Genomic DNA, 21,328 nt, shown 5'->3' with positions numbered 1-21,328 from the left:
ATCAGAGTAAACATCTCACTCCCTCACACACACACACACACACACACACACACACACACACACACACACACACACACACACACACACGTGTGTGTGTGTGTGTTTAAAAACAGTAACATTTCAAGTGTATTGATTTATCGGACCTTTTATTTATTTCTGCTTTTATTTTTGAATATGTTATTTTTGGCCCTCCATACCATCGAGCGCCGCCTCGCAGGACAAACTTTTAAATAAAGATGTTGTGCAGTCTGCTAATCCTCAGTATATGTGCTGCGAATGACTCTCAGCTACTACCACACCAACATTTGGCTCAATATCCATAAGATTGGCAGAGTCATAGCCAAGTTTGTGTTTGCTGGGGTGGATTAGTTGTGGCAGCCATCATGAATTATTAAATGAGAATGTCTGAGAGTTTCATTTAAATCCATCAACTGGTTCATGAAATATTTTGCTAACAGGCAAACACAGACACGGGCAAAAACTCAAGAACTTGAAAACTCACTTTTCATTCTGATGTGTGGTAAAGAGCATAACTGATATTAAATTACAGATTTTTATTTAGAAATTTTAAGAAGACACTTTCAAATCGTTTTAAAGTAGAAAAAAATAAATCTAATTTCTTTTTGTCATTGTCCACCACAGCAGCTGTTTTCTATAGTTCTAATCTGTTTAAATGCAAATAGCCAAGGCTGCTCCGAGTTTGAAGTAGCAGCTCATTCTTTGTTTGCTGCTCTCAAAACTACCTAAGAACCAGGCTTTAGACAAATGTTTTTCACAGCGACACTCGAGGAAAGGGTGAAAAGCCTTCGTCAGACACCAGGCTTTTCATTTCAGCAGCCTATAACTTGTGTCAAACTGCACAAGTCCTACATGTTCAAAAGTTAGTAGAAACAGTGAAGTTAAATAAAGGAAAGGAAAATCTGTAAATGCTATTTTAGGAATTTAAAGCATATTTCATATATTTATACCTACTGTATAGTTATTGCCTGGTAAAGGAGGAGAGATAATATTTTTGTCTGTGTGTATTTATTTGTCTGTACTGCACAATATCCCATGAAACAAGGAATGCTAGGTTTTTATTGAAGGAATCCCATGTGTACTCACTGTACAGCAGCGGTGATGTGCAGCCGTCTGAGGCCCGGTGTGGGGAACTGACGAGAGTTGATGTAGGAGACTTTTGTCACGGCTGTGTTGATGCTGTCTACGTCTTCCCCCTCCACAACCAGCACAGACTGAGCTGGGTTAAAGTGAAACTACACACACACACATACACACATCATGTTCAGAAAAGAAACTTTAGAGCATAAGTGTTGTAACTCAAGGACAAAAACTGAGCTTTGCGTCAGAGGTTTGCTAAACTCCTTTAAACTCCACATTGAAGGAAAGCAAGACATTGTACGTTCAGACAAAAACACCAACCTTTACTGCTTAAATGCCGAGGTAGTAAGAGTTACTATTAAAGGCTAAAGTGTGTGGTGAATTGTAACAGTGTCTTCATATTTTCACGCACCTTTATGTCCTTTGCCAGGCTTTCAAGGGAGTTAATATCAAGGCCTTCCTTGCAGGCCTGCAAGCAGGAGATAACCTTCTGGGTTTCAATGCGGCCCGGTCGGATTGTCAAACCTGAAAGGCTGCCGTGAAAATACTGCGTGAACCTCGAGGTCGCTACCACTCCGCCTAGTGGGACAAAGAGAAGACATGGAGGGAAGAGTAGGAAGAAAAGAAAAAAAAGACAAGAACAGCAGTGAGGAGGGGGAAAGTAAGAAGTGATGCAAAAAAAACACTACAGGTATGACTGTAGGACTTCACGTGTTGCTCAGTCAAATAAAACAGAAACAAAAATAATCTGTTAATTTATGTCATGGTTTTCACACTTAGAGATGAGAGGTAATAAACTGTTTAACTGTGACAAAAACACTGTTTAATTTAACATACGACAGAAAACAACTAAAAACCTGTTACCTATGACAAAAAAGCAGGAAACTGAATAAAAAAATCAGAATCTCATCAAACAGGCAGGAGAAGGGTGATGAGGAGGAATATTAAAACTTGTAGAGCCTCATAATAGAGTTTGATATTTTAACTTTGACACATATTGGAGTGTCTGACCTAAAGTGTTTGGCTAAAATCAGAGATAAGTTATACAGAGTAAACTGAAATTGTTTGTTGAAACAACCTAATTTAATGGTCGGTGGTCACTCCTTTATACTATTTAACAAAAAGTATAAACTTGAGACTAGAGAAAGGAGAAACCTCTTTTCCTGAAATTGCGAATTTATGACAAAATATTTTTTGCATGTCTATGCCGTCAGGACCCCTCCCTCGCCTGCTTCCCGATATGCATCGCACCCAACCTTGACAGTCCTCCCTGCAGGTGGTGGGTCCACATGGGGGTCTTTGCCTGAAGTGGTGAAGTTTAAGTATCTTTGTGTCTTGTTCACGAGTGATGGCAGGATGGATTGGGGGCTCATCCTCAGTAATGAGGACGTTGCTTCGGTCAGTTGAGGTGAAGAAAGAGCAGTGTCGAAAGGCAAAGCTCTTGATTTACTGATCTCTCTACGTTCCAACCCTCCTATGGTCATGAGGCGTGAATCATAACCGAAAGAATAACATCTCGTATACAAGCGGCTAAAATGAGCTTCCTTTGTAGGTGTGGCCGGGCTCAGCCTTAGAGAGGAGAACTCTGAGTTAAGCTGCTGCTCCTCCACATCAAAACGAGTCACTTGAGGTGGTTTGGGAATCGGATTAAGATGCCTTTAGAAATGTTCCGGGTACGTCCCACTGGTACGAGGAAGAACCAGGAGTCGCTGGAGGGATTATATGTATATCCACTCTGGCCTGGGAAAACCTTGAGGTCCCCCAGGATGAGCAGGAATGTGTCGCAGGGGTGGGAGACGTCTGGGTTTCTCTCTCAGACCTGTTGCTTTTGCAACCCGACTACAGATAAGCAGCAGAAGATGGAGATGGCTTTGCAGCATTTGCACTTACTCTTTGAACGTGCAGAAAAGAATTTGAACTACTTAATGCTTGGTCAAATAAGAAATGAAATGGGATGAACAATGACTGAACACAGTCCCAGAAGCCATTGATCCATTCTTTTTAAATAATTAAAGAACCACACTGATGCTTTTATTCTGATTTAGTTTTCTCTATCATTACCAGCTGATAGAACTTCTTCACACAAATTAAACGTTACTTCAACTGTTTGTTATTTTTATTTAATCCAAACTGAAGTTTCTCCTGGAGTAAGGACTGGTCTGTGGTGCATCCAGGGAATTGTAGAGAGAAACTAGATGCGTTATTATGAATAAGCTAACCTGCATGTAGCTGGAGGTGTTTTCTCTCTCTGTTCTGTCAGAGAGCACACATGTAGAGCTGAAAGAGGAGATGTTGTCACAGAAACACAGCCTCCAGCAGGCTGAAGAACAGCTTCTCCAAAAACAAAAACAGATTTATTTTCTTTTACATAATACCAAAAACAGGGTCACCTCAGCCTGGAGGTCTTAATAAAAAAGGGTAACAGCAGAATAAGGGTCTGAAACATTTCGGTTGTCTCTAAAAATCTTTTCAAAACCTGTTAAAATGTTAATTGTGTCTTAAAAAAGCCACAAATTCTAATATTTACTGTACTTGGATTCCTTTTAGCTTTAATTGAATGTTGCCTTCATGCCAAGGTAAAAATAGGTTCTTTTAGTGCTCATGCAGTAACACATTTTATACTTTCCAACTAAAATGTATTATTGATGGGACAGACTAGACTGATGTATAAAATGTTCTCCTGCACAAAAATCCCTAACGTGGGAAAACTGAACTCTGAAGCGGCCGATCGGTGGGTGAAAATAATGTTGGATTATCTCTTCTGACCAAACAGCTTGTTTGTACTTTTTACAGCTCCGACATTCAGCTGCAGGTCGCAGTTGTACTTTAAATTCATTAGTTTTGTGTGGAAATGTTGCATCATTGTTGTACGTTTCACTGATTTCTGTTGGTTTTGTCCCATTTCTAATTATCTGATCTCCATTCACGCTCACTTGATATTTTATTTCAGACCACTTTTCTTCCTCACAAAAGGATGTTTCATCTTTGTTCTTCAGGTTTTCTAATAATGTGTTGAGTTGTTATAAACACAGTATTTGATTGATTCAAACCAGTAATTAATTTCTTCTGAAACAAAGTAAAGTTTTCTCCAGACAACAAGTCTTTGAAGATTATTGTAGGAGAACACCTTCAATGCATAAATATTAATATTTAGTACTCTGCATTGTTTTTAGATTACCGATAGCTTGTTTATTCAACCTTAGCTCAGATTATGCATTGGAATCTATAGGCTCATAGCACAGTTTGACCCTCTGAAACACACAAGAATTAAGACAGTACTTATAGTTTATGTGTTTTATTATAATACAGGATATTTACAAAGTATTTACAAATTAAGGAATTCATTTATGAGTATGTTTCTAGTAATTTATGGTAAGTAGGGTAAGTGATGAAATATTTTAAAGTCTAAAATCTAGGTTTATAATTTCAACTACTGTGGATGAAGAGGAGTGAAAACTTTAACCTGACTAACTCAAAGAAACTCAGAATCAAAGGTTAACTCAAAGTGATGAAGTAAAAAAAAAAGTACAGCTGAATAGCAGGTTTATCTGTTAATAACCCAGAACAAATGTTAAATAATTTTGACACCAAACCATAATGAGCAAGCAGGAATCTGGAGATCCGACCATCAGGAGGTTCTTCCCACTAGCGTGTGCGGTTGCTGACCCAGGCAGGAGGAGCTGAAGAGTGGACGTTACTCGTTCACAGGCTAAACGAACTTGGCACAGCTCCAGGAGGGCCTCAGCCTGGCATCAGTTTGTCAGGAAATCCAAAACACCCAGTTTGTTAGGATGATTTCCTCAGATGGAGGAGAACATGCAGTGTGTTCTCACTAATCAAGCTGAAGACAGGTTCAGATGTGTCTAGTTGCACCAAGGCTTTCAGAAGAAACACAGTTCATCTGGAGTATTTCTCAAATGTTGTAAAACTCAAAAGGATTAAAATATTTGTTCGATAAAATAAAGTTCAGTCACTTCACAAGGTAAATCCCATAAAGTTTGGCTGAATAATCTGCAGCTGTTCCCTGTATCTGGAGTATTGATCAGGTTCTGCTGCTCGGTTCAAGACTGTTCAGCTCAAGAATTAGGAGAGCATTTTTTTCAGAACCAAACTCAAGACCCAAAAATACTCTGTTGAGACTGAAACAAGACTAGAACAAGACTGAGAGAGGAACAAAGCTACAAGTTGGCGTTTTATGATGATAGATAAAAACAAGTATTATGATTAGGGATGTCCCTATCAGATACTCAGTATCTGTATCGGTGGCAGATACGGCCATTTTTTGAAAATCGGGTAGAATCAGATTTAGTCATGTGATCGGGCCGATCCAGTTTTCATGACAGTTTTCAGCATCATCATGCTTTACAACTGCCATTAAGAAGTGTAGATGCACACAAGTATGCAACCATGTCCACAGTGTGGGAACACTTTTTCAATGGAAAACAATGATGCTGAAACTGCATCTTGCAAAATCTGCAAACTGGATGTTTCTCTTGGTGGGAACAGCAGGGCTCGCTTTAATACTACCAACCTTGTCACTTGGAAAGAAATAAAGAAATAAAGCTATCGGATCGGTTTCGGAAAGACTAATCATTAAAAAAATTGGGATTGTATCAGGAGCCAAAAAATCTGGATCGGGACATCCCTAATTATGACTTGGTGCTGCAGGACCACGGTTAGATGAACTGATCAGTGAGAGAGACACATTTCTCTTCTGTTTTTCCTGAAATATTACCAAGGAGCATTTTAACTTAAAATAAAACAAAAGTGTAAAATTTAAAATCTAACTTTCTAATCCTGAAATAATATGATGTGTACACAACAATAAAGAATGAAACAAGAATAATTATGATGTTTTCGTGGGTTCTACGGTATTTCAGAGTTTCACAGAAAGGTGGGCACACTGAGAACTTAATGCAGCCAGGTCAACTCATCAGATAAGAGAGGTTGCTTTAGAGTCCAGTTACTTTGTTAGTATGGAGACGAGGTCAGGGGTCTGTGACTGGCTGGAATTTACAATGTGTCTGTTTGAGGATAAAAAGAGAGATTTCATGAGCTGGCACACGTATAAATCCTCTGATAGTTGGAAAACTGAGTCCATGGTTGATGTCAGAAACATCGATCCACACAGTACATTTTCTAAATAATTGTTTAATCTAATTAAATTTATGGTAAATCACTATATATAAATAAAAGCCATTGTTTGCACAAGTTAAAGTCAGTGTTATGATATTTTTAACTTTGTAGAAATACTAAAACTCATATAATTAAAATGAACATTGCTAATCATTTACACATCATCTTATTGTATCGTGTTAATGAACAAATATATCAGTTTTTAATCTAAGTTTACTGTGGAACTTTTTCTTGCTAAAAAAACTTAACTTGCAAACAGGAAGTTCATGATCCTTATTTGAAGTGGATTTTTATTATTCTCCTTGTGTATTATGTTTGTTCACTCATATGAGACATGGTGAGCACTTTGCATTAGAAACGAGTAAAAACAGGTCCTAATTTTCCTCCCCGTCATCTCCTTCTCTCTCATAAGACAGAAATGTTTACCATTATTTTGCTCTCTCTCTCTCTCTCTCTCTCTCTCTCCCTCTCTCTCTCTCTCTCTCACAGTACTTTGTTGAAAGGTTTCATTAAGATGTCTTTAAGTCTTAATGAATATAATAAATATAAGCTCAGCATGTCTAGACATGCACTTGTGCTTTTACAGGTCCATTTAAAAACAAACAGAAACTTGTGTTACATACATTTTAAGTAGCATGTTTCGTAAACATAGTATTGCTAACAATTAAAATAGAGAGTTAGACGTTTCTTTGCTTAAACAAACCTGTGAGTCTCACGGTTATTTGAATTTAATTTTAAAGAAGTGAAAACACCCTCTCAAGGTTTAAATTTGCAACATTTTTGAAGCATGTGTTGTTTAAGGATTGGATATTTGCTTTATGAAAGATGCTGTTTAATTTCTGTTCCTAAAGACCTTGTATTTTTCCTTTTCATTTGCTCTCAGTTTTAGAAAATAGAAGTAAAATTTCCTCGTTTCCCTTGCTAAAAGATTCATCAACCTTTCCACACAGTTACGTACAAAACACACATACGCTCTAAATGAGACGTCACTCAGTGTAACAGATTTTCTTTAAATAAATTATTGTGTTTTAGCCCAACAAGTCTGTGTATTAAGATCTGAAAGGTTTTAGACTTTAAACAAATGAACAGCGTTCTGGGACAGAATGTTATTTATGTTCTTATAACTATTTCTTACAAAACAAAAAACAATAACAATATATGCTGCATCTGAGTCATATCAATAGGTTTTATTTGACCACAAATTAAAGTGAAGTTTGAAACATCTTCAGTAATAATTTAAAAGTATATAGTTGTTTAGCTACACTCGTGCTTTTCTGGTTGTTTGTCTGCTCCTTCCTCTTAGACGTCTCTAGAGAAATTTGAATTTTGCTCAAATTTTCATTTAAACTCTAGGATTTTGGTGGTCATGGATCAAAGGACAGTCAGTCTCATATTACTGTGGAAGCAACACTTTAAGAGGCCTGAAGGAAATATAATTCTATCTGGCACAAACACTGCTGCACTGATTAAATATTTGCGCTTTAAAAATCAAAGGTTTCTGCTAACACAAAAACTGAACAGAAAAATAAATCAAACATTTTTGGCAACATTACAATGATTTATTATTTCAACAGGCTACTGAGAAAATTTTATGCAAATGTAAAATCATAATCAACAACAATGAAGTATCACAATGTGTTTTTTTTATCTTTTATTCTGTGATTCCTTAAAAACATACTAGTTGTTAGTGTGGCTAAAACTTACTGTCTTTTTACATATTTGCACCAGAGTAAATTAATATTATATATAAAACTGATGATAAAACATAGATGTGAGATGCAGATAAATTGGTTGAAACTATTCCCAAAACAATATTAATAATAAAATAAAACATAACTGATGTGACTGGAGCCCAAAAGCTCCAGTTTTTTTCTCAACACACATCCGGATGAATTTCTGTGTGTTTTTTGTGTTTTTCTGTCGATACAGGAACCCTCCAGGGTCTTCCTCTGTGGAGCCCATTATGAAAGTGATTTGGAGTTCAGTTGGAATGGTTTTGGATAGTTTATTAGTTTTTTTTTTTTACTACCATCTGCTCAACCTGGGGTTACATTTCTTCCTGTGTCCCTGTCTTGGGCGGCTGGCGACAGTTCCACAAACCTTAAACTTTTTCACAACCCCGGCAGCTGTGGTCAGAGGAACATGAAGCTCCTCAATCATGAAACTTTACAAACTTTTTTCTCCTCCGACAGCTCTCTCTGCTTCCTTTGCTCCATGTCCAGTGCGTTGCACTCAGTGATACGAAAGTACCCAGTGGCGTGTTTATTCTCCTTAAATAGGCTGACAAAAAGCTTGACGGCACCGGTGAAACTAAGGTCAATCTATACTACTGGGATTAACAGTCTCTTTTTAGGGGTCCAGACAAATCTACCCATACTATTTAAAATATTCATAAAACAAACAACAAATCATTCTTCTCCACATTTTTAGTTAACTCTATCACACACTAAAGGTATGCAGATATAATCAAACAGCTGCTTTTACCTGAATCACTTTTCACTAGAAATGGATCAATATTTAAAGAGCTGTAGAGGTACCAGCCTTTATGTGAGGTTTCTAAGTTGTTGCGTTCATGGCACAGAATTTATGAACATGACAATAAATCTGTGGCAACGCAGAATCCTGGACATGCCGGTGCAGCAGAGTCAGAAACATAATGAAGCAAAGCTGTGTGTAATTTTCTTACAGCCACAGACCTCATAATATTGTAGAAGTGAATGACAGATTCTCAAACATGTGATGGGGGCATTTCGGTAAGTATCTAAGACCTCTTTCCCTCACCTGCAAAATGTTGCCAAAATAAGGCCCACCATTCCTCATAGCTATTTATAAAAACTAGTTCATGCATTTTTTACTCCTAGACTGGACTATAGTAATTCATTATTATCAGAATGACCCACATTTTCTCTGAAAAGCCTCCAGCTGATGCAAAGTGCTGCAGCCTGAGTTTTGAAAAGTTGAAGACAAGAGACTGAATCAAAGTGAAGATTACCTGCTGGTTTCATTATTGTTTCTTAGTTGGACATCTTTTTTATGAACAGGCATTTAATAATTTACTGAGTTTACATGTACTGGATTATATTCAGAATAAGTTTGCATTTAACTAGATTTTAGTCTTGTAAATAAATTGAACTATAACGAATGAAACTGAATTGATGCTCGCAGCACCACACTGAGCTTTTTTCTATAACCTTGTGATACGTTACATTAAAGAGCAGCACGTTGGACTTTTTTCTAATTTAATTGATGCTTTTCATTTCCTACCGGAAATCGCTCTTTGCTCTTTTTACTCGTCTTCTCTACCTAATTATGTAAACACCATGAAAGCATCTTTACAATCTCCCACTGACTGCCCTTTTTAAACAAATAAAATTAAAAGACAAACACCATTTGCTATTCAAACTCCATAAAAACCCATACGCCAGAGAAAACTGCCTAAAACAACATTCAAACCTTTTTTCTTGTTAACCTTGTAAGACAACAACAGACAACTACTTTTTGGTTTCAGTGCGGTGAGAGCCGAGCCTGAATGCCGTTTATATTCCACATGTCTCATCGTTATGTTGTTGATTGTGAGGAAAAGAGGATGGAGAAATGAGAGACTCTGAAAGGCAATCTTGCTTGCTAATGGCCTGCAAAGTTATCAGTTGCGGCTTAGTGAAGCTTAAAGCGGCTTCATTGGGATGTAATAGCTGGCAAACTTGTCCTCCATTCACTCCTGCTAATCCTTCCTTCAAGGCTTTTCTCTCCCAATCAGAGATTCATAGAAAGAGGCAGCACGAGGAGGCTGTATGAGGCAAGGAGTCGAAATGATGACGACAGACAGAAAATTGCAATCAGGCACAGAATGAAAGAAAATTCGAGCACCAACCCAAAACGCCATCAGGACTAAAAGGGTTAGCTGACGCTCACGAGTGCTATGACTGTGATTTAGGCGAGCTGCTGAACGGATCTCCACTGTGACATCCCGTCCCATGAAGCACTTTTGAGAAATGATTCAAATAATAAACACAGCAGCATTTATTCCTCTGCATCACGAACGACTTGCTCCTGTTTGCAGCTGCTGGAAAATGACATGCAGAATTTCCTGTTGATATCTACCCTGCTTCAAAGAGGAAACACTCACTGCCCCGGGGGAAGAAATCTTAATCCCTTTATTCATTTTAACAGAGACTCTCCTGCTTTCGCACTCTGCCTCTCCGTTTGTGATTCAAATGTAATTTTCAGCATCTCACGGGTGCTGTGGCTGATTATTGATGCAATTTTTCTATTTACCATCCACACAACGTATTGTCACCATGTTTAGACACGACGCAAGAAATGGATTCATGTACGAAAATAAATAAATAATTCAATAAATTCTATGCCACTGCATATAAAAACCATCAGATCAGAGTACCGCTGTCAACAATCCCTAAAACATCGTGTAGCAGCAGCTCCCTGTCTGATTTCAGCTTGTTTAAAACATACGTCTTCTTTCAGAGAAACAAACCTGCGCGCGCTCTCACACTGACCTTGCCAGCAGGCGCCCACCGTCAGCTGTGTATCAATCTTGGAGGAATGGATGGGCCAGTCATCTGTCACCAGGTAGGGCTCATAGGTCACGCCGTCCACAAAGAGAGTCACTGCAGGGAACTCCACGTTGATCACGTAGTAGTGCCACTCCTTGTCACAAATCTGCAAAGCCCAAGGAGAAAATCATATAAAGCTAACAGTGCGTTCTGTCACATGTCCAATTATTATGCACTGAAGAAAGCAGGAAAATGCATAAAAATAGGATGGTGTTAAAAATACTTCCTCGGGCAATATGCTTTAATTTAAATTAGGTGTATTTTAGGTTAGAAATATGCTCTTAAAGGCTGCTGCTGCTACGAAGATGATTTACTGCACACCTGTAAGTAGTAAATCCTGAAAGTGCTTCAACTAAACGCTGCCCGCCTGTCTACCTTTAACAACTGACGCACAACAAAGCCCTCTCTTCTTCCTTCCTGGATCATCTGCTTCGTGTCGTTAGACAGCTAATGAGGTTTCCAGCTAATGAAGTGTTCATTAAAGGCACGCGAAGGGTGACGAATTCAGCTGCGCCGCACAACTTTTAACAACCGTCACAAACATGTTCCGAGTTTTTTGGGCGAGAACTCGTACGGGCACATCCTGTTTTCTCACTTTCCTGCTTCTCATTAGAAATGCTCACAGATCTTTAACAACATGAGGAAAATACAGTGTGAGGAAGAAATAATAAGAAAAACAGAAGGTTTCAGTAGAGTTGACAGACCCTGTAAATTTTGACTTTGAGTTGCAAATCATCTTTGTGTACATTTTGTCTGCTTCTTAATGAGAGCCAGTGAGTTAATGAACTGAAAATTTGTTTGCACAAAAAAAGAAAAAGATTATGACTTTTCAACATTAACAGCACTGCACATGCAAACTGTCCGTCTCAGCCTTCAACCATAACAGGACAAGTAGTAACAATACAGTATAACAAGCTCTTGTTGTGTACGTGTGTAGAGTGAATGCTGTGTGGTTGTGGTTCAGTGACGCAGTGCATACATCTATTAAACTTAAGTCATAATTAGAGCCTAACATGGGTGCACACAGTGGGAAACTAATGATCACAGCATGATGTGAATATGCAATAAGAATGTGCTTGTCTGTGTGTATTACAGTTCATGTTAGGGTGAGCAGATAGAAGAGACAGAAAATATTCCCATACGTTCAGTTTGCAGGCTTTTTGCAGAATTGATTCTGCGATCATGAAAGCTGCAGTAGCTCATGTTTTATGGAAGCAAAAATAAGCTGTAAACTCCATTCAGTTCTAATATTTTTTGGTTGAGTATGTAAACGTGTTGATAAACTGTTCCTTATTTACACATCCAGCTTGTAAAAGGCATAACCACCATTATTCTGCATATTTATGAAGGGTTCTCGCAGGTATTGCACATATGCAAAGACAGAATCTGAAGAGAGAAAAACAACAGACACTTTACATGAGGAAATTATGTTTTAAAATGTAGAAACATGTTCAATTAAGGGCCTAGTCATTTCATGAATAAATGCATTTCACGTCAAACTAAGATCATCTTGTGCTGGAAATTGATGCAGTTAAAGCTGTTTTGGTCAATTTTTGAAAGAACAAGAAAGCAAAAAAAAAAAAACAAAAAAACACATGTGCAACCCAAAGAAATATTGCAAGCGCTCCCAAAATCTGTTAGCAGTCAGAATATGTGTTCAGAATGATTCTCAGCTACTACCACATCAAGTTTTACCTCATTATGTGTAAAAATGACTGATTTCTTGTCATTTTTGTGCTTGCTAGGCTGACTTAGCTGTGGCAGCCACCATGAAATATGTTGACTCCAAAAGTTAACAAGTCGTCGATTGTTCACTTAACAATTGCTTTTGGAGAGTTTCAATTAAATTCATTTACTGGTTTATCGGATATTTTGCTAAAACAACAAACACACAGATAAAAGCTTAAACATTGCTTTCCACTGTTTACATTTTAGCCGAGGGAGGTTCCTGCATGTAGTGTACAAATATAATTAACTTTATCTGTGAAAACATGGTAAAAAAAATCATATGAAATGTAAAATATGTTTTGCATGTGGAAAATGTTGCTTCAAACTATTTTAAATAAGTGATCATTTGTGGTCACATTTTTCTACATTTGACCACAAGTCAAAACAACAACAAAAACATGCTAAATCTGTGTTTTTTTTCTGTCAGGCAAGATAACCTTATTATTATTATTAATGGGTTTAATTTGGAAAAACACCTTTTTGACATACTTTATTTCAACCATGTTCACAAATGTAATAGTTACAAGCATCCTAACCAGAATTTAAAAAAAATAAACGAGCTTCACATGTTGAGCTTTTAGATCTGAGTTTAGCTTTGTTTTTTTGTTTCACTAGTCTATAAAATTTTATTCACTAAACAATGCATGTTCAAAAATACAAAACACAAGCCAACCTCGAACATTTCTTCTTTATAGCTCATGAAAAAAACAACTAAGTTTTAGCTCATGCCCACACACAGCTGTAGGGCTGACTTCAAAAACATCAAAAGAGACACAGACTAGTTTGCATCTGTAATTAATTTTTTTGTCATATAAAACAGGGTGAGGGATGCTCTGTATTTTAAAAAGGGTAAGAGTATAAAATGTGATGAATCTTTTGGATGACACTGCATGTAGACAAATGTAGATTTTACTCATTTGTTTAAAGTTATGATCTAAAACAAACAGTGTGAGTGGAAAAACTGGAATTTACCCCATGAATAAAGTTAGAATATTTCACAGTACTGAACACAGTAAAGTGGCAATAATGCAGAGATTGAATGCTGATCCATCTACTTAGCATCAATAAATGATAAAAAGAAAAAAGAAATACAAAAAAATAAATTTCTTAATGTACAAATCATACAACATAAAACAGACCCCTGAAAACAAAAGCACTATCCTCCCATGAAAACTAAAGCACAATGTTTTAAGAATCATGAAGATGTAAAACTTTTCACACTTTGTTTCCACTGAGACACTTTAATTTTGGGCTTCTTGAAATAAATACACTAAAAATGTATTTAGAATTTTGGTGTCTTTGTGCTGCAGAGTGTTTTTCAATTAATGATCTGGTTTTAAATAATTTGGTTTTATTAACATTAAGCACAGCAGAGGAGAATATCTGCTAATTTAAGAGTCACAGAAGAAAAAATGTGAAAAAAACATGCACCCCTTAGATTGATTTTCACTTTGTTAGACTTCTAATTAAAGCTCAGTGGCCTCAAACACACACAGACACATAATGGGACACAGTTGTTATTGAACTAATTGGATGGAAACTAAGCTGGAATAAATACAATTCTCAGAGGATGTTACTTGTAAATTAGGAATGTGAAGTTTTACTGTATAAAGAGTGTCAGAGAGAGAAATACTAACAAGATACGTTAGAGAGGCCATACTCAGTCTTATCTCTTTAGGAACAGTTTTTAATACATTTTCTTTATAAGACCATTTGCTGATGTGAAATTAAAAATCTATACGTAATTGTTCATTTTCTGGATCATATTAAAGAAATTTAAATGCTCTTTAGAGGACATTAGAGTATAGTTTGGTCTGATTTGAATGTGATTATTAGTTTCAGAGTTCTTAATGGGACTGACACAACAGAGCACAATCCTGTTCTATAGATGCACTCCATGACACTGGCAGGTCTGACACAAGGGGGTCCAGTACTGGTTCTGGTCTCATATTTTTTTAATTGAGGAAGGACTTTTTAAACATTTGATATGGTTTGGAAAAAAAATCAAACCAGGGAAGGTTGTGAAGGGTTTAACTTACCGTATTTACACACAACACAGAGAAGCTAAACAGACAGAGAGATAGAGGTTTTATTTCTGGACCCTGTATTTAATAGCTTTTCTACATAAGTCACAAAAAAATAAAAATAAAATAAAACAAATAAAAGGGATAGAAAAATCTACAGGTGCTGGTCATAAAATTAGAATATCATGAAAAAGTAGATTTATTTCAGTAATTCCATTTAAAAAGTGAAACTTGTATATTATATTCATACATTACATACAAACTCATATATTTCAAATGTTTATTTTGTTTAATTTTGATGATTACAAATGACAACAAATGAAAATCTCAAATTCAGCATATCAGAAAATTAGAATCTTGTGAAAAGGTTCAAAATGGATGGCACCTGGTACCACACTCTAATCAGCTAATTAACTCAAACCACCTGCAAAGGCCTTTAAATGGTCTTTCAGTCTAGTTCTATAGGCTTACACAATCATGGGGAAGACTGCTGACTTGACAGTTGTCCAAAAGACGACCATCGACACCTGGCACAAGGAGGGCAAGACACAAAAGGTCATCRCTAAAGAGGCTGGCTGTTCACAGAGCTCTGTGTCCAAGCACATTAATAGAGAGGCGAAGGGAAGGAAAAGATGTGGTCGAAAAAAATGTACAAGCAAGAGAGATAACCGCACCCTGGAGAGGATTGTGAAACAAAACCCATTCAAAAATGTGGGGGAGATTCACAAAGAGTGGACTGCAGCTGGAGTGAGTGCTTCAAGAACCACCACACACAGACGTATGAAAGACATGGGTTTCTGCTGTCGCATTCCTTGTGTCAAGCCACTCTTGAACCACAGACAGCGTCAGAAGCGTCTTGCCTGGGCTACAGAGAAACAGGACTGGACTGCTGGTGAGTGGTCCAAAGTCATGTTCTCTGATGAAAGTAAATTTTGCATTTCCTTTGGAAATCAAGGTCCCAGAGTCTGGAGGAAAAGAAGAGAGGCACTTCATCCACGTTGCTTGAAGTCCAGTGTAAAGTTTCCACAGTCAGTGATGGTTTGGGGTGCCATGTCATCTGCTGGTGTTGGTCCATTGTGTTTTCTGAGGTCCAGGGTCAACGCAGCCACATACCAGGAAGTTTTAGAGCACTTCATGCTTCCTGCTGCTGACCAACTTTTTGGAGATGCAGATTTCATTTTCCAACAGGACTTGGCACCTGCACACAGTGCCAAAGCTACCAGTACCTGGTTGAAGGACCATGGTATCCCTGTTCTTAATTGGCCAGCAAACTCTCCTGACCTTAACCCCATAGAAAATCTATGGGGTATTGTGAAGAAGAAGATGCAATACACCAGACCCAACAATTCAGAAGAGCTAAAAGCCACTATTAGAGCAACCTGGGCTATCATAACACCTGAGCAGTGCCACAGACTGATCGACTCCATGCCACGCCGCATTGCTGCAGTAATACAGGCCAAAGGAGCCCCAACTAAATACTGAGTGCTGTACATGCTCATACTTTTCATGTTCATACTTTTCAGTTGGCCAACATTTCTATAAATCCTTTGTTTTTATTGGTCTTCAGTAATATTCTAATTTTCTGATATGCTGAATTTGAGATTTTCATTTGTTGTCATTTGTAATCATCAAAATTAAACGAAATAAACATTTGAAATCTATGAGTTTGTATGTAATGTATGAATATAATATACAAGTTTCACTTTTTAAATGGAATTACTGAAATAAATCTACTTTTTCATGATATTCTAATTTTATGACCAGCACCTGTATATAGTACTATGATGATATACTACTATTATCGTAGTGTGTACGATTAAAGCTAAATTCAGCAAATTATGGTTTTAGTCAAGGAGAAAAAAAGAGCAACAGAAAAGTCAGAACAGCTGTCAAAATATTTTTCAGTGTTGGTTGGAAATGTTTATGCTTCTAATGTTTTTACAATAGTAAACGATTGTTTTGGGGTTAATGTTACTCAAAGCCATCGGGGTTTTTTGTGGAAAAAAAGAGAATACTTTGTAAAACAGCAAATATTCCTCATCTTTGTTTACAACTAAATTCGACAATCAGCTACAATCAGTTACTGAAATTCTCTCGTCAGAGTTCTGGATATCACAGCTCATTTGCATATGATCCCAGTGCCAACTTTTGTTTTAACGCTCTTCACAGCTCGAGTGCCCCCCCACCCAAAATACAGTTTCTATTAACTCTCATTCTTACAGCTTTTGGCTGCTGTTTCTTTTCAGAAAAAAAGGAAGAACTTTAACTCTCCCTTTTCAACATGGTGTTTCAGATTCTATTGTTTTCCCTCTGACTCTGTTTACAACCAGGGATTATTTGACCAACTCATTATCCTTTGTGTGCAGAGACTGTCCGAAGTGTCTCGTCAATGTTTGAATGTAAACAAACAACTAATTTGATAAAAATTAAAGGATAGATTTTTGATAGTGAATGATGCTTATTTAGTGGTGATTTTTTTTAATAAATAATAAACATATACAAAAAAATCACTTAAAAAACAAAAAATTGTTTCTTTTTGACACCTATTTTGACTTTTGGTGTGGCAAAATTTATCTGTCACACTATACAGACAGGGCAGGGAGCAGACATACAGCATCATGGGTAAAAACCTTGTAACTATTGACAAAACCTCAAGAGCTGAAGCTGTCAAAAAGACAGAAATTACACAAGAAAAACAAGAGATCTGGTAAAACAGAAAAATGACAGTAAACTGAGTTTCTGTTTTTCTCTTCCTCAGTAAAAATGATAGCTTCTCGTTTTAACCTTTTGTCAGTAAGCACTCTATTTTCTTAATTCTTTTTGAGTGCAGCAACGGAAATAGGTTGCAGAAATATGCTTTGGTATTGTGAAAACTAGTTTTAAAACATTCACAGTAGCAGGTGCTGAGATATTTTTTTCACAAACTTTTAGAACAAATGTAATCAATTCATTTTTAGATTAATACGGCAACACAAAGGCAACAGTTTAAAAAAATGCAGCTGATAAAACTAAGGGCAGATTTTTTATAGAAACATATGAAAAAAAAACATTTGTTACAGATTAACTAGAGTGGCTGTGGTGCTTGAATCAATCTGAACTTGTGTGATTACTGTAATTAAAAAGTTTTAGCTTCTGAATCCACTCACTTCGTTAAGCTCCTTCAAACATCAAACATCAGAAATTCTGCAGGCCCACAAATGCACGTGCACGCGCGCGCGCACGCACGCACACACACACACACACCATTACTATATGATCAGCAGTATTCTTCCTGCAGCTGAGGCACATTTAAATACACACTGCCTGAAAACACATTAATCAGTAGGAGGTTGAAAGTATTTCTCCTCTTCATCAGAGTAACAAGACACTGAAAGCTGAAACACTCTAATGAGCTGCTCCTCAGGCAGGTTGCAGACCTGCTTATGATGAACTCAATTATCAGAACAGTCTCTCAACAGAGTCATAGCGACACTAAAACCACACCTGTACAAATCCAGACACATTTAAAGTGTTTATCATATTGTTTTTGGACTTTGATTAAATTTAATTGGTATTTTCTACCAAACAGACAAACTAAAAAAGTTAATTATTGTGTCTACAGAAGCTGTGTTGCATGCCACTAAAAGGATGGAAAGAAACCTTTTCTGTTTCTCCAACTTCATGAATAATGAACTACTGAACTGAATAACTGATGTAAATTGTAATTCACAGAAAACTTTTACGAAAAATCAATAGGTCAAACAAAGCAAATGATCTTGAAGTTTGGATAAAAAAAGTTACTTTTTTAATAGTTTTTTTAAACATGACTCTTAGAGGGGAGTTGATTGGAGTGGAAGTTCAAATAACAACATAAAAAAATTAGGTTTCTTGTTTTAGCTGGCTTATGAGCCCCTCCCTGTCCCCATTTTCTGTGCAGGAATGAATTGAAATCAAAGAATTTAAACAGTCAGTTGAAAATGCTTATTAAAAAATATATTATATTTGGAAACCACTCATATAAAACTATTCAGAAGTCAAAATTTTTACAACTATTCTTTAATATCTTCTTTCTTGTAATTTGTAAACTATTAGATGCACAGTTTTTACAGACACTGTTAGGGTTTATTTAGCCTTTGGTATTTTACATCTCAGCAGACCAATATGTTAAAATGGTCATATAGTCTCAGAAAATTCACACAAGTTTAATATATAATTGTTTTTTATGACTGCATTGTACATAATAAAATACTGCCTAACTGGTGTTCAGATAACCATTCATTTTTGCAAAAACCAAACATTGCTGATCAAGACTGCCTGTGTTCAGTATATTATCATGCAGCAGCAGTAGTTTTATTGCTGAGAATAAAACACAAAAGATAAGCTCTTCTATCTCAGGGGAATCTGCCACAGATTATTTATGGGGGGCTATTACTTCGTAAAAATCACCAAAAAGTGAAGGAAATGTTTAAAAGTCTAAAAGACCTGGAAAATTACACGGTCCGAGGGGCTGATATTACAATTTAGTTTCCAGAATCTCTGGCAAAACTATTGAGACAGTGTCTGCTGTGTTTTAGGTCAGTTACTAACAAGCAGAGTACCAAATGTTTGATTTCCTGAGAGGTTATATAACAGAGGTTATATGACCAGTGGAGAGGAGTTCAAACCAAAAACAACTCCTTATTCACAGACAGCTTTAATGCATTTTTAAATCTGCTGACACAAACAGAATAACAAGGACATTCTGCTGACTGCCTGCAGGCCACTTAATAAGGTCAAGTTGATTTGGATTCACCAGAGAGCTTTGAGATGGACAGAAATTTTTAAATAGATACAGAAGCTGTATGAAGGTGTTCTGATGTATTTCTTGGGACTTGGGAGGCTTTTTTACACCCAGCTGACAATCAGCAGGCATCTGTCAGGAATATGCAGGTCTTTAAATGTTGTTTATCTTATCTTTCTGTTTCTCTCTCAACCATTAGGCCTAATCAAAACGGGTTATATTGTGTTTTAAATCTATATATTTAAAGAATACTTTACCATATTATATCTGGTTGCTTAGAATAAAGAATTACCTCAAGGGAAAGGGATAGAATAGAGAAAAACAAAGAAATCAGAATCTAATGGTTTGAATTATCAGATGAAACCCAGATTTGTCAGTGCATCATTCCATCCAGCCATCACATGATGTGACCAAAATACTGAGATATTAAAACTCTTCTGCTTGAGTCAGTGACTGATCCTGAACCCAGAGAGAGGTTTCCACCTTTTTCCAATTGATAACCATGGCCTCAAACTCAGAAGGGCAGACTCTTTTTCCATCTGCTCCACATTCAGCTGCAAACTGCTCCAGCAGAGTCACTGTCTGAAGACCCCAACAGAGCCTTATCATCTGCAAGAAGCAAATACGCCACCCCAAGGTTCACAAACCAGACATTCTCTTCTCCATGGCAATGCCTTGAGATTCTGTTCGTGAACAACACAAACAAGCTCGGAGGCAAGGGGCAGCCCAGGTCAGGTCCAACTCAAACCGAAAAGGAGCTTGATTATGTACCATGAATGTGGACACAGCTCTTGCTTTCGTTGTACATTGACTGAATAGAATGCAAAAACTATCCAGCAACACATCCCGCAAAATGTCTAAGAGGACACAGTGTTAAGCTTTCTTCAGGTCCATTATTTCAGCTCCTTCTGAATCTGAGCTTTGACTGATTAGTTGGTGTCTTCCTTTCAACAACCTAGAGTAAACTTTCCTAAAAAAGCTCCACAGTTTCTAGTACACCTATCTAAAAAATAGGACCACCACCTTGCTTTGCCAATCATTGCTCTGGCCCTTCATGAGTTACTGAAGAAAGGCGTCGATCACAACAGCCTCACAAAATTCATTCACTTGTGGAACAAAACCGCTGAGAAGCTTTTAACTTCCACAGCAACTTCTGAAAAGTTACATGAAGTTTTACAAATAAAAAAGTTCAGAAATCGATTTTTTTCTGAACCTGTTTAATAAAATATTTATATATTCTGGACAACGTAACTTTTATCACAGCTTTCTGAAAAAGCTGTGGTGAAATTTAAATTATGACAAAAAACAAAACAACAAACAACAAAATAAAAAAATCTTAGGGGCTGCCTTTTTGGCATCTAATTATGACCATTTTACATCTCCTCTGATCTTGTTTTCACATCTTACCCTCTTGTGACTTCTTTCTCTCTTTTTTTATCTCCAGTTGTCGTCCTTGCATTTTTTACCTCAGCTCTTCTAGGTTTTTTCTCTTCTGTCCTTCTTTTGTGTTTTTGATGTAAGCTTATTATGTATTATTGTCAGAAGGACAGGCATGAAAGAAAGAGAAAATAAAAAGGATAAGGGAAAAGATTCAATGAATGGCTAAAAGCTTCTCTGGAAGCTTACAGTGAAAAACATGTCTTGTTTCTTTAAAGAAATGTGAAATATAACTAGACAAATCTAAATGAAAACATTGTTCTGAAAAAATAAAATATTTGTTGAAGAATGTGCACTTTTCTTTTAAAGAGAGGGATGTGACTCATGTCAGCAACATAAAAAGCCAGCTTTATAAAGATGTCAGCCACTTCAAGCCATAAATGTTCTTGTTTTGGAAAATGTTTGTCAAGCTCTTTGTTTCTTCTCTTGTTAAAAAAGCATTTTAACATCGTCATTAAATAATGACTTTTTAACAATCAACATTAGGGGTTTTAATATTAATGCCATCCACTACAGGTGTGTGTGTGTGTGTGTGTGTGTGTGTGTGTGTGTGTGTGTGTGTGTGTGTGTGTGTG

At 36.8% G+C, this 21,328-nt stretch overlaps 1 protein-coding gene across 1 annotated transcript in view; it reads right to left on the bottom strand.

Moving 5' to 3' along the window:
• clstn2a (calsyntenin 2a) overlaps nucleotides 1-21,328 on the bottom strand; it is a 58,206-nt gene that overhangs the window by 6,345 nt on the left and 30,533 nt on the right. Inside the window, exons 10-12 of the mRNA XM_014018932.1 lie at nucleotides 10,749-10,911; nucleotides 1,511-1,677; nucleotides 1,105-1,253 (exon numbers count right to left, since the gene is read on the bottom strand). Coding sequence (XP_013874386.1) covers nucleotides 1,105-1,253; nucleotides 1,511-1,677; nucleotides 10,749-10,911 — 479 coding nt within the window. The remainder of the gene's footprint in view (nucleotides 1-1,104; nucleotides 1,254-1,510; nucleotides 1,678-10,748; nucleotides 10,912-21,328) is intronic.

The sequence above is a fragment of the Austrofundulus limnaeus genome, unplaced genomic scaffold (assembly GCF_001266775.1).
Source record: "Austrofundulus limnaeus strain Quisiro unplaced genomic scaffold, Austrofundulus_limnaeus-1.0 Scaffold206, whole genome shotgun sequence".
In the NCBI taxonomy this organism is placed as follows: Eukaryota; Metazoa; Chordata; class Actinopteri; order Cyprinodontiformes; family Rivulidae; genus Austrofundulus; species Austrofundulus limnaeus.
Note: the sequence above shows the minus strand (reverse complement) of the source record. Positions and strands in the feature narration are given on the sequence as shown.